This window comes from Pimephales promelas, chromosome 16 (assembly GCF_988280905.1).
Source record: "Pimephales promelas chromosome 16, fPimPro1.hap1.1, whole genome shotgun sequence".
In the NCBI taxonomy this organism is placed as follows: domain Eukaryota; kingdom Metazoa; phylum Chordata; class Actinopteri; order Cypriniformes; family Leuciscidae; genus Pimephales; species Pimephales promelas.
Genome location: NC_142784.1, coordinates 25,381,836 through 25,394,409, shown reverse-complemented (window position 1 = coordinate 25,394,409; position 12,574 = coordinate 25,381,836). Strand labels below are relative to the sequence as shown.

The following is a 12,574-nucleotide window of genomic DNA, read 5'->3' as shown; positions in this document are numbered from 1 at the left end:
CATCCTTCTCTATTTACTTTCCTTGTATGAAGGATATAAATATCTCCCTTGTGTTCCACAGAAAAAAGTAAAATTTACTTAATGTTTGATTAAAAAAAAAACAACAACTTTAAAAATACTTTCACAGAAAAAAGAAAACAGTCAGTGGACTTTTTCTGAAGGTAAAAACAATATAGTCATGCAACTAAACTTTTGTTTCTCTGCAGAATAAAACTGAATTCTTTATTTATTTTTTGTCACTGCTGGATTTTAAACATCGACAAAGTGCTGTCAAACCTCTAGACTCCTGTGAGACTCCATCTCTCATGGATTCTTACCAAAGACTTTAAGGCTAAGTTCTTGTTCGCTCTTCCCAGCTTTATTCGAAGCAATGCATGTGTAATCTCCCTCGTCCAGCTTTGTCACATCTTGTATTGTCATCTCTGAGCCGTCTTCATTGAAGTTGTATTTATCCCCGCTCTCCAGTGGAATGTTGTTCCTGAGGAAAGAAAGTGCTAACTTATTAAAACAATAGAGCAAGGAGGAAAAAAAAAAATCGGAATATTTTTTTTCCCTTCAAAGAGCCTGTTCTGTTAGGCATGCAAGATTATAAGAATTATTATTAATAATAGTAGTGCTGTCAAATCGAATAAATCATAATTAATCACAACTAACATGCGTTTTAATGTAATATAAATAAACCAATGGATCACTAATTCCATTTAGACCCTGTAGTTTCAAAATATTATTAATATACTGTATACAAACACACACTTTTCCCCACTGCTCTATTTTCAATATTCACCTACTGAGATTTTACTGATGAAAAACTGTATAAAAGAAAATCGGAAACGGTGTTGGCCAACCACTTTCAAAATCGGAAACGGTGTTAGCCAACCACTTTCAGCTACATGGCTTTTATTCTACTTCTATTTGCCCCTCTATTAGTGGTCTTTGTGCAGACACTCTTGAATTCATTGGATTCTTGACCATGGTGTCGAACCCTTGATTTAAGGTCAAACTGGTAATAAATATACCATAACCCTTGTCAGAGGAGAGGACCCAAGTTATTCTAGTCAAATAAACACCTTCTTTACCCCCACCCCCCTACAACACCGAACAAAAGATCCTTGAGGCTGTATCATCCCGAGGGATTTGTGTCTCACGTTCTCTCCTCCATGAGCAGAGAGTACGCACAACCTTTAAAAGTACTAATGGTGTTCTTCACTATTCCATGTCATCCACAAGTTCTTCATTTATTCAGAGGCTTTTTTGTCTTGCTTTAAACTCCTAATCCACAAAAAGGGTGCAGCAAAACCAGTGTTTCGGTAGTGCTTTGTTTCTACTGGGGTGATTTTACTTACCGCACCCAGGTCACCATCGGCTCAGGAAATCCATCAGCATCACAGGCCAGTAGGGTTGAGAAGCCATTGTCAGCAGTGGCATTCGTTTCAGCTTGACGGATTCTTATAGTGGGCAGGACTGAACAGAAAAAAAAGATTGCAGGTTTGAAATGTGGAGCCAAAAAATAAATAAAAAACCTCAAGACTTAAAACAACATAACACCTATTCAAATAATTTCTTCCTTAACCCTCTGGGGTCTAAGGTGTTTTGGGGGTCCTTGAGATATTTAGAAATGCCCTGATATGTGTGCTTTTTTTTTCCAGTTGCTTATAAACATATTAATGGCACAGGTGAAATTTCATTCTATTTAGCACAAACAGGGCCACCATAATATGTGAGCAACATGTATGTACATGTACAATATTGTTTATGCATGGTTATTGAAAAAAATCAAAATGAAAGTTTCTGAAATAAAGCCACAAATCACATACTAAATATGTGCCCACAAGACTTTTGACTAATGGATGTTGTCGCCTAGAGTTTTTGCTTAAAAAATCTGAAAATCATCCTGCCTAAACATTCACATAAAACAATAGATTGTTTTAAATTGTGAAAAACATTTTTTTGATTGGAAAGGCAATATGCCAATGGGAGTGAACGACCCAACCCCCTTATGAATAATTAGGTGGTTCTCACCTGAGAAGACAATGATCCAAATAATGAGCCTTTCATTGTGTCACACAAGAAAGAATGCAAGGACCTGGTGTGTGTGGGTGTTTAGTTGCACACACACACACACACACACACACACACACACACAGACACATATATATATATATACACAGTATACATATACATATATATATATATATATATATATACAAACACACACAGAATATATATACAGTATATATACAGTATATATATATATATATATATATATATATATATACACACTGTATATATAATGAAAGTCAAAAGCACATTTTCAGTCATTTTTATAACTGGAAACAAATCCTGGTCAAATAGGTTATATGGGCGATTCTATAGAATTGGTTCAAAGTTAGAGTTGGAAACATCTTGAAAAGAAAATTGTCTTTTTCTATAAATGAGATTAAGGAGATATTGTACCATTCTCAAAAAGACAAATGTTTTCCTACAAAATAAGAAAGGTTTTTTTTATATAATACTATTTCACACATTGATAGTCGAATCAGTTTAATGAAATATAATCCAACATTTAATCAGAAATCAAGTTTTTACGTACTGCCTTCAGGAAACACCGTACCATTGAAAAACAAGAAATTAGCAAATACAGAAACCTCCTTTGGAATACTAATATAAATATGTGCATAATAAGCACAACAAAGAAAGACAAAGTATGCAATGTGCAGCTTAGACTACATTATGGTCCAATTTTGCCTCAAACCTCAACATGTACATTTTCATGCATTTTCAATTATGCATATTACATAAACTTATTCAAAATACATCTTTACTCCAGCATAAATGTGTATCAAATTTTGATTTAATGAAAGACAGCCACACTATTCAAAAGTTCACTTTGATCCCATTAACAAAGGGAATATAGCACTGCAGCACATCTCACACCTGCTGACAAAGGAATTAAATTGGCTTCCAATGGATAATATAACCAGTTTTTGCATTTCTGCTAGTGAATAGGTGTTCCTCCTCTCTTGACAAAAAGGGACTTGCAAATTAAGTGCTGCATTTTGTGCCTGTGACCTGCACTGTGGTCGCTCAAGCAGGACTAAACGACAACATAACAATAACCCACCGAGGAGAAAAATTACACTCATTCAAGAAAACAAACAAACTAAAATGCGAACATAAGAGGGGAAACTATATTACTAGGTTTACCGCAGGAAGGAAAAAGAAATCAAAAGAAGATGGGAGAAAATATCAGCTTGACAACAGCTACTTCAAAAACCACCTGATCCTCAACACAAAACACAGACTGAGCTTTATGCTCAACCTCTACGGCAACACAGCTGCCGATCAAATCTTGTTTTTATCTAATCAAAAGAGCCAGTTAACCCTATGGTAAGCTAGTAGGCAAAACTGTTGGCATGCAAACTGAAAAGAAAAAGAAAGATTTAATTTGAAAAATTAAGCTTCAGTTGTCTAATCTAATTTAACGTAATCCGCTATAGTTAAACATACATTTATTGATTTTTCTTAAAAATAAAAACCAAAAACAGTGTAAAGCATACAGTATGCATGTCATTTGAGAGAAGCTGAAATATCCAAACCCAGTGCACTACAGGTACAGTAAGGCAAATAAGAGCTCACCGTTAACAACCACTTTAATGCTGCGGAAGTCAACTTCTCCACGGGCTTTAATGCGGCCCTCGCAAGTGTACACCCCCTCGTCTGTCTTCCTGATCCCTCGGATTTCGAGATGGTTGTTATTCAGTGTCCTGAAACGAACTGTACAGCAGAACAAGGGTGAATTCATTTCTTGCGGGTTTGAACAGATGTCTCAGATATTGTGAATTAAAATCATATGCAGATTTAACACTTTTTCATCTGTTATTGTATTATATGGATTAATAAAGTGTCACATTTCTGAGAAAGAAGCATTAGGCTGCACTAATGATCTCATCAATTTATTAATGAACACAAACAATGACATTGAAGCAAAATAAATCAGCCTTCTTATGTAATTCAGATTTTTTTTAAAGTGGAAGATAATAACTTTGACTAACCATCTTTTTCAAACTGGATCTTTGCACCTTTGTATTTCCAGAGGACAGTGGGTGGGGGTGAGCTTATGACATCACACACAATAATGGCATTGTCTCCTTCACTGAACTCTTGAGGTGATGGGACATTTGTAAAAGTGATTTTTTCTAGAGGGAAAAAAAGAAGTTCAGTTTATCATGCAATGACTCATTTTGTATTCATCCGATGGCACTAGATAGATTGAGATGGGGACCCCGCAATAACATAAACATACAACGACCACCATACAACTAGATAGAAAGGCACAATTCAATTTGTGATGTCAACTTTTAATCTAAATAAGCGTTTTGTTATATATTCTGTCAATGCAGATGAATCATAAACGGGGATCTTACGGTATATCTTCAGATTGACTGTAGCTTCAGCATCCTGATCACCGCTGCTGGCCACACATCTATATGTCCCGGCATTGTCGACCTTTGCATTGTAGATGGTGAGAGTGGAAGACGTCTCGTCATTGCGAATAACACTGACGTCTTGCTTCCCGGGCTCGATTTTCTCCCCGGTTGGAGCGAACCAATCGATTTCCTTGGCCCCACCGATAACTGCAACCCAGACCAAATGAACACATCGGAATTCGTAAGCTGATCTTGTGTATTGAATGTGTCATCATATAAATCATTGTGCCCAAAATAGAGCTGGTTTGACATCCACAGAGCAAAGATGAATCAATCAAAAATGGATTAGGCCTAAAGCGATTGAATTATTTGCGTGAATCAGTTGGGATTAGGTGTCACTGGCTCAACAGCTGTCAGAAGAAACAACCTAAAACTTCAACCGATTCTCAGGCTACCAGTCTATTACCCAAATCAGTGGACCGTAGGACACAGTACTGGTGAAGACTCGAGTGTTGAGAGAGCAATTATCAGAGCCGCTGTTCCACACCTTTAGGTCTTCAAATGAAACCCAGGAGAGTGTAACCACGAAAAGCGGTTTTCAAAGTGAGATATATGCGGCACACAAAGGTTTAACGTATTCCTCTTGTAAGCATTATTCTCATGGGTCTCGTTTATTGGGTCTTCAGTAATATTTGCTGACACAGAACACCATCAGTGACATTAAAGTTGAATTCAAGGTAGTGTACTACAAACTCTCATTCAACCTTTTAGGATCAGACATCAGGCAACTTAAACGGTGTAGGGCTGGGCGATAAAACGATAATAATCGCGATATAATTTTTACCCCATAAAACGATAATAAGAGTTCGATAAATGTTAGATAATGATTTTTTGGGGAAAAAAGTGGAACGAAACTCGTTTGAACGGCGCACCGCACAGACCATTTATCCTCTCAGCTCAAAGTCCAAACGGCAGTGCAGCGCGAGCTCACTAGAGCAGACAAAGCGGCAACATTCTAATCTGAAAAATGAAGCCTACCCAGAAGAGCAAAAAACTGCAATACATCGAAAATCCGCTAGAGGGAGGTCCCAAAAGGGAGCAAATAACCAGACAGCATGTTAAAATGTCCGTTTTCACAGCATAAATTCATGCTTTTACAGTTTGGTCCTATGGACTTTTATTTTATTTTTGGATAGGTTCCGAGTGCCTGACAACTGTGAGGGGGGTGAATTTCTAACTCGTTAGTTTAGATCATATTTACATATAAAATGTATGACAAATAAGGCAAATATGGCACCGCCAATACCCCCCATAAACAGCCTCAAAACAGTTCTGCAGAAAGTCTATGGATGACGTCACAGACGCTTTGTCCATTTTTTTTACAGTCTATAGAGCAGACGTTTACTCCCTGTGGTTTACTCTGATCGTCTCGCTCTCGAGATCCGGTGAGAAGAGCTTGAATTCAGCGAAGAACAAAAATGTTCAGTTTAATCCAGTTTAAAGGTAGATGAAACAGCGCTGACAAACAGGAGAAACAATGATGTGCGCAACGATACAGTCAGAAAACTTTTAAGTCTACAAATTTCCATCAGTTACCATGGATTTACTGTAATGTTAGCCTACTAATAGTAACTGCACCATGAAATGTGGGATAAACATATTGAATTGTATTATATTATTAATGTATATAATACAGCCCGACCGACAATGGATTTTGAAGGCCGATACCGATACAAATATTTTGGGGTTTTAAAATCCGATATTGCGATATATCGGCCGCTATTTTATTTTATTTATTAAATAAGAAAATTTTGTCATGCTTATTTGAGTTAAGAGAACTGGGGATGTTCTTTTAATTGTTATTCAAGCAATGCATGTATCGTGCCCAACTCAACGACTGTTGCCAACAGGAACGGTGTAGAGTGCCCTCTAGTGGACAAACTATACATCTCCAACACTCGTGACATGGTTCAAGCGTGTTTCGTCCGTTTTTATTTTATTTTTGAAATATTATTTTATCGGCCATTATAACTGCCGATACCGAAAGTTTGGAAAATGCCTAATATCGGCCGACAATATCGGTCTGCCGATATATCGGTCTGGCTCTAGTAGATAATGTATTAAAGGACTAATAGAATATAATTACAGTATTTAATAATGTATTTAGGCTATGGTTTTTGGTATTTGTATGAAAAACAGTAAAGTTAAATTTTGCCATGATAGTGAGGTGCTAAGTTATAGGCTATGCCTGCCTGGCTTTATCTGTGGTTATCATGATCTAAATGCATGATACTGGATGACCAATGGTTAATTTTTATAAAACTCAAAGTCAGAATATTACATTTTACCAAATAAAATTGAGGATATTGGGATGACCTAACTCAAGCTAATACTACCGTCAACTCATTGTCAAATATGTGTTTCGCAAAACATGTAATATTAATATTGCAGCCTGCACTGCAAACTGTGCTGAAGATATTTGCCATTGAATTCAGGCAACAAAAACCTGTTTCAAAACTTGAAACAATATCCCCCATTAGCACATTATTAGAAAGAAATTAAAGATAGAAAAGAAAGATATTTATTTTGTTATTTTGAGATTTGTGAAATGTTCACCTATTTATCATGATATGTTCTGACAATAAAGAGTAGTTTAAAACCACAATTAACGCTCAACTTTCACTTAGGAGCTAAAAACTGCCTTTAAACTTGAAAGAAATAAAAATTTGACATTTATCATGATAATTATCCATATCAAATGATATATAAAACGGTGTACTAGATTTTTGGAAGGTAACACAGGAAGAATCATGAACAGGGGACATACATCTTTAAATACTGTAACAACAGTAGAAAAAAGCAGTAAACAGTCAATCAACAAGCTGATGAATATGATGTTTTATATTCCTGAAATAAAGCGGTTTTACAGGGAACATTGGCTTAGAAACCCCAGTAAGCAAGATAAGGCAGCAGTGGGCGAGGACGAAGCTCACTGCCTAGATTAAAAGAAAATGTTGTATTCTCTCTCTCTCCCTCTCTGAAATTAATACTTTATTCAGCAAAGATCAACAATTGATTAGAAGTAAAAGCAAAGACATATATAAATGTTACATTTTACTTTTCAAAATCAAAGAAATTAGCTGCAGAATTTGTTTAATCAAATTCTTAATATTAAAAATCATAAGAATGAAACCATACACGATCAAATTCAACAAATGACTTTTTTTTATTTATTACCCTACCTTCTTTCCTACGAATATTTTTCACACATCCAAAACAACCTCTTTCAAAGCTTGACCCTTTCAAAAATATTAAATTTGCCTTTCCTGAAGGAAACACGTTTGCTCATAAAGCATAAAATGAGCAGTGTTAATGTTTTTGGTCGCATGACAGCAGGAGAGAAAGAAAGATTGACAGTAATGTGCAATACAGATGGAAAAACAGACCCATCACAGTTGGTAGGCAAAGAACATAATGACATGTTTGTTTAAATGCCAAATATTTTATCAATATCTGTCTCTGAACCAGATGAAACCTGGTTGCCTCTCGCCTCGCCCACACCGGACTCGTTGGAACAAAATCTTGCACCTTGTTTACAAAAACCAAGATACATGCGGCATAACTAAGGCTCAAATTATCTACAAAACAAAGCCTTGCGGTAATCGGTAGGTGCTGAACTAATTGCAGAGAGCGCTGTAATAAAGGGCCAGAAGGTTCCATGTCAATATGAAAACTTACCTTCACACAAAAAGAACCGAGACTCTCCAACACTGATCTCGCTCTGTGCAGGTGTAATATCGACCTGCAGAGAAACTGAAGAGAGAGAAAAGCATTAGGATTAAAGAACACAATCAAACAAAGCCCCAAAAAAACTGAAAAACTTCTTAAACTGTTTTTCTCCACATGCATAATTCAGCAGTCTCTGAGAGCACTTTTCATTTATTCCACACAAGCAGCTGATCTCTTCAATTTTACAGCCGCACAAGTAACTATGGAAACCCCTCTGACACAGGCTCTTCAGATAAACGACGACACGTCATTTTGATCCGACTAAACGAGAGACGACAACAGACAGTGAAGCTAACAAGCTCATTGTCAACTCGGCCATTTCACCTCCTTAGAGTTTTGTGGTTTCATTTATTGCCTTATTGCCGTTGCATTTGACAGTGGCATCAGCGCATTCAGCACTATGTCACAAATGCATACCATTACGCAGAGATTTATTTTTGGGAGAAACTCTCAATCCCCACTTAAACCCATTCTTAGCTACGCCTAAAAGCCTGTTTGGTTTGAAAAAAAAACGATACATCTGTCTATTTTGTCCCCAGAAACTCTAAGAATGGAAAGAGTAAAACAGATCAATATGTTTCAATTGAGAAAACATAAAACCCAGAGCTTGGGCGTTAACTTCAGCGAGACCGTTACTCATTTCTCATTCATATGTCGGAACACGGGGGATGTTTGGGAAATCAGTAAAGACAAAGAGAGCCGACTGAAGACAAAATTGATCCGCTCACAGATGGTGGCCTTTAGTCTTTGAGGTAATTTAATAAATGGAGAAAGCCGGATGAGGGTAAACCTCAATTAAATCAGCATATATATTCAATCAATACAATTGGATGTTTGTTGTTCTTGGTGGAAGGGCCATTTATTTTGTGTCTTCACACATTTATAGTCTTTATTTAGATAAAAGAATAACTTTAATCTGTGAACTTGGCAAAGCAGTCAACTTTGTGAATGACACAAAAAGGCTGAAGTTCTGCTGAGGAATTTAAATTAATTAGCCTCTCATTAGCAGGTCATGCTGGGAAATGCATGGTGACACTGGAGTCATCTGTGTAAGACCTCTAATCTCCGAAGTCCCCCGCTTGAATTCGCTTTAAAGACTTACAAAAGCAATGGTGCCTACAGTGAACACTGACTTGCATCTGACTTGAAAAAGTTCACTTCCAGGATTAAGTTGTGGCTAAAGGCAAACCAAAACTGTAACCATTTATAACTATTATTTTTTTCTGGTTGTGTGTTTGAAGAAATGCGAATGTTTTCTATTCGTATAATGTACTTAGAAATGCCCAACCAGGGACAGGAGTTGAAAATTAGCATTAGCTACAAACTCTATATGCTGCGCATCAGTTACAGGCTTTGTATTGTGACTATGTTTGACTGTATGGTCCCTGTTAAATAAATGAATAAATAAAAATAAAAACAGTTTTGTTCTGCTAAAAACAGATTTGACTTCTACATTATGTGAAAGCTATTACATTTTTTTCCCAAACACCCGCTAAGCGGTGCCAATCACAACACATTTTGTATTTCGGAAGGAGGGGCTTTATCAAAATTCCCGTGTTTGAGCCAGATTGGGGTCATTTGATTGCGTTTTTGAACAATCAAATATGAAAACATATTCTAATACACCCCAAAATCACGACTTCTAATCAAGACTTTGTAAAAGGGCTTAATAGGATCCCTTTAAGCAGTTTAAATGATTAGAGAAGTCCTGCATACTTCACCACAGAGAAGGCATTTTTACAGGAAGGTCCAGTTATGGAATTTTGATTAAAGGCCATTCTACAAAAAAAAATCTAAACATTAGAAATGTATTGCTAAACACATAACAAAGACTGTGAAGAACTGAATTGTGAAGTTTTTCAACAATTTTGACTTTACAGGGACTTTAAATATGACATGTTATTCTGAAAATGTAACACTGATGAATTGGCCTTATGCACAGCTGCACTACTTCCTGAACTTAAGCCAGCTCCTTGTTTCCTGTCTGCCATTATTGGCCAAATTGATTAATTCAGGTGTGCCTGACCTCAGTAGTCACGGCAACAATAACCAGACACACCTGAATTAATCAAGTTTGGCCAATAATAGCAGACAGGAAACAAGGAGCTGGCTTAAGTTCAGAAAGTAGTGCAGCTGGGCATAAAGCCCATTGGTCAAAAGAAGATCAATAAGATGCATTTAGAAAACAGGGTGGATTTTCATTTTATGCCGACTTTCAAACTCTGCTGGGCTTCAAGGAACCACTTGAGTCTGTGGAACAGAATATTTCATAAATGGTATGAAAGCAATCCGTTTTACTTTGTGAAAGTGAACAGCTATTGACGGCATATCATTGGCCTGTTATAGTCTTATAATGCATTTTTCATTGCTGCTGACCTCTGCAGAAATTGGCTTACAAATCAATTGAACCAAGTTTGACAACAACCTTAGTTACAGCTGAAAAAAAAATTTAAAATAAATTTAGCATTAATTGCCACTGTCAAATAATAAAGCATTAATTCAATCAAAATTCTGTCAATTCTGTCTTCGTCTTCATTAATATATGGCAACAAAAAAGGTCAATATAATAACAATGAAGGTCAATATAATAAAAATAAAGTACCATAAAAGTGGTCCGTATGATGTGTTAACTAAAGTCGCTTTTATGGGAGAAAAAGACTGAAATTTGCTGAAACATTTGCTGACTCACAAATCAGTCTAAATGATTTGTCCTTGAATCAGTCTGATTCGATTCTTGAGTTCATTTCATTGATTCAAACCAGTTACAGTGATCAACAGCTCACTGGGAGAAAAGAAACTCGGTGAATATCAACTTGAATTTCAATAGATTAGTGAGATGAACAGCAGGCTTACGGTAGTTTTACAACACTTTAATTATGCTTTTGCATCATTTTTGAAGCTTGAGAGTTCCAGTGTCCCTTCATTGTACAAAGTAAGCAGTACACTTTAGAAAAAAAATCTTCTTTTGTGTCATACAGATGGAAGAAATGTATATGTTGAAATGACATGAGTGCGAGTGTAAATGACAATCTTCATCTGAAAAATCAATAGATGTGTGAATAGTGTTTCATGCACGAGTTGTGAGTTTGTGCTGTTGTGATGAGGGAGCTGTATGTGTGTGTGTGTGTGTGTGTGTGTGTGTGTGTGTTCATGACTGCAGCTGGATGAGTGCCTGCATCTTCACAGTCCCACCCTCCCGACACACATCATCTCACCTCATCTGTTTATCACATCCAAAATGACGCAAATGCAAAACATTTTGAACATTGTTGACAGGATTGTTTTTTGTATGCCATGATTTTATGCAAATATTTGAATGAATCATCTTAAATTTTAGCATTTGGCTTCCCATGTTATTTGAAATAATCTTTCATATATTCCTCTGGGATATCAAATGGCCCTGCAGAACTGTCAGACTGAATCTTAAAGTAAGAGATAAAGAGATTCACAGGCATTTCTTCCTCAGCATCACTGCTGGAGACTGGGAATACCTGAGTTTGTGCCATTTTCTTCAACTGAACTGCATGTGTAACCAGATGGGTTAGTACTAGACGTCGATTTCAAATGCACTGCCTGCAGTCTGTCGTGGTATCATAGGTTACCATCCCTCAAAGAAGAGTTTATTCATCACAAAAGAGAAACATACCAAGAGAAAAGTATTGGTGGGGGGACCATATCTGAAATCAACCTTTTATTAGCACTCAAAACAGAAGCACAAGAGATCAAATGAAATTCTGACTCTGACCCATTATGTAGAGATGCTACATTCACACTGCAAGCTTTTACTGGAATTAAAGGTGCAGTAACCGTTTTCTGAGAAATGCTACAGAAAGTGAATCGGACCCAGAAACACAACAAATGAAAAATGTTTAAATTTTAATGCAGAACTGAACGTAGGCTGATTGTTGTTAAATAACCATTTAACAGTGATAATAATGTATCATTACTGCTTAGCTAAAAACGGAAAATTCAGCATTTAAAGCATGCTATTGGGCAATAGCCAATTGCCAAAAAAAAAAAAAAAATCAGAATTTTTGGGCTAAATGGCATGTATTGTATAATTTTAGTACTTACATTTATTTCTACTGTATTTGAATTTTAAAAGATCGGTATTTAATTAAAATTTATATATTTATATCCTGATCAATATTGTCCTAGGCTATGAAAACAAACAGAGTGAGGTCCTGTTTATACGAGAACGCTCCCGAGTGAAAACTAGAGCCAGAAAGATTTATCGGCAGGCCAAACTATCGGTATCGGCAGTTATAGTGGCCGATAAATGAATATTTCAAAATAAAATAAAAACGGTAAATAAAATAAAACTCATAAATAACTACAAATACCTAATGTTAGGGAAA

General features: G+C 36.3%; 1 protein-coding gene across 9 annotated transcripts in view; it reads right to left on the bottom strand.

Annotated features, from left to right (window-relative positions):
* ncam1b (neural cell adhesion molecule 1b) overlaps positions 1-12,574 on the bottom strand; it is a 103,413-nt gene that overhangs the window by 45,648 nt on the left and 45,191 nt on the right. For all 9 annotated transcript variants that reach the window (XM_089121310.1, XM_089121308.1, XM_089121309.1 and 6 more), the window contains exons 2-7: positions 8,166-8,240; positions 4,425-4,634; positions 4,053-4,196; positions 3,637-3,774; positions 1,344-1,461; positions 318-478 (exon numbers count right to left, since the gene is read on the bottom strand). In XM_089121310.1, the coding sequence (XP_088977436.1) occupies positions 318-478; positions 1,344-1,461; positions 3,637-3,774; positions 4,053-4,196; positions 4,425-4,634; positions 8,166-8,240 (846 nt within the window). The remainder of the gene's footprint in view (positions 1-317; positions 479-1,343; positions 1,462-3,636; positions 3,775-4,052; positions 4,197-4,424; positions 4,635-8,165; positions 8,241-12,574) is intronic.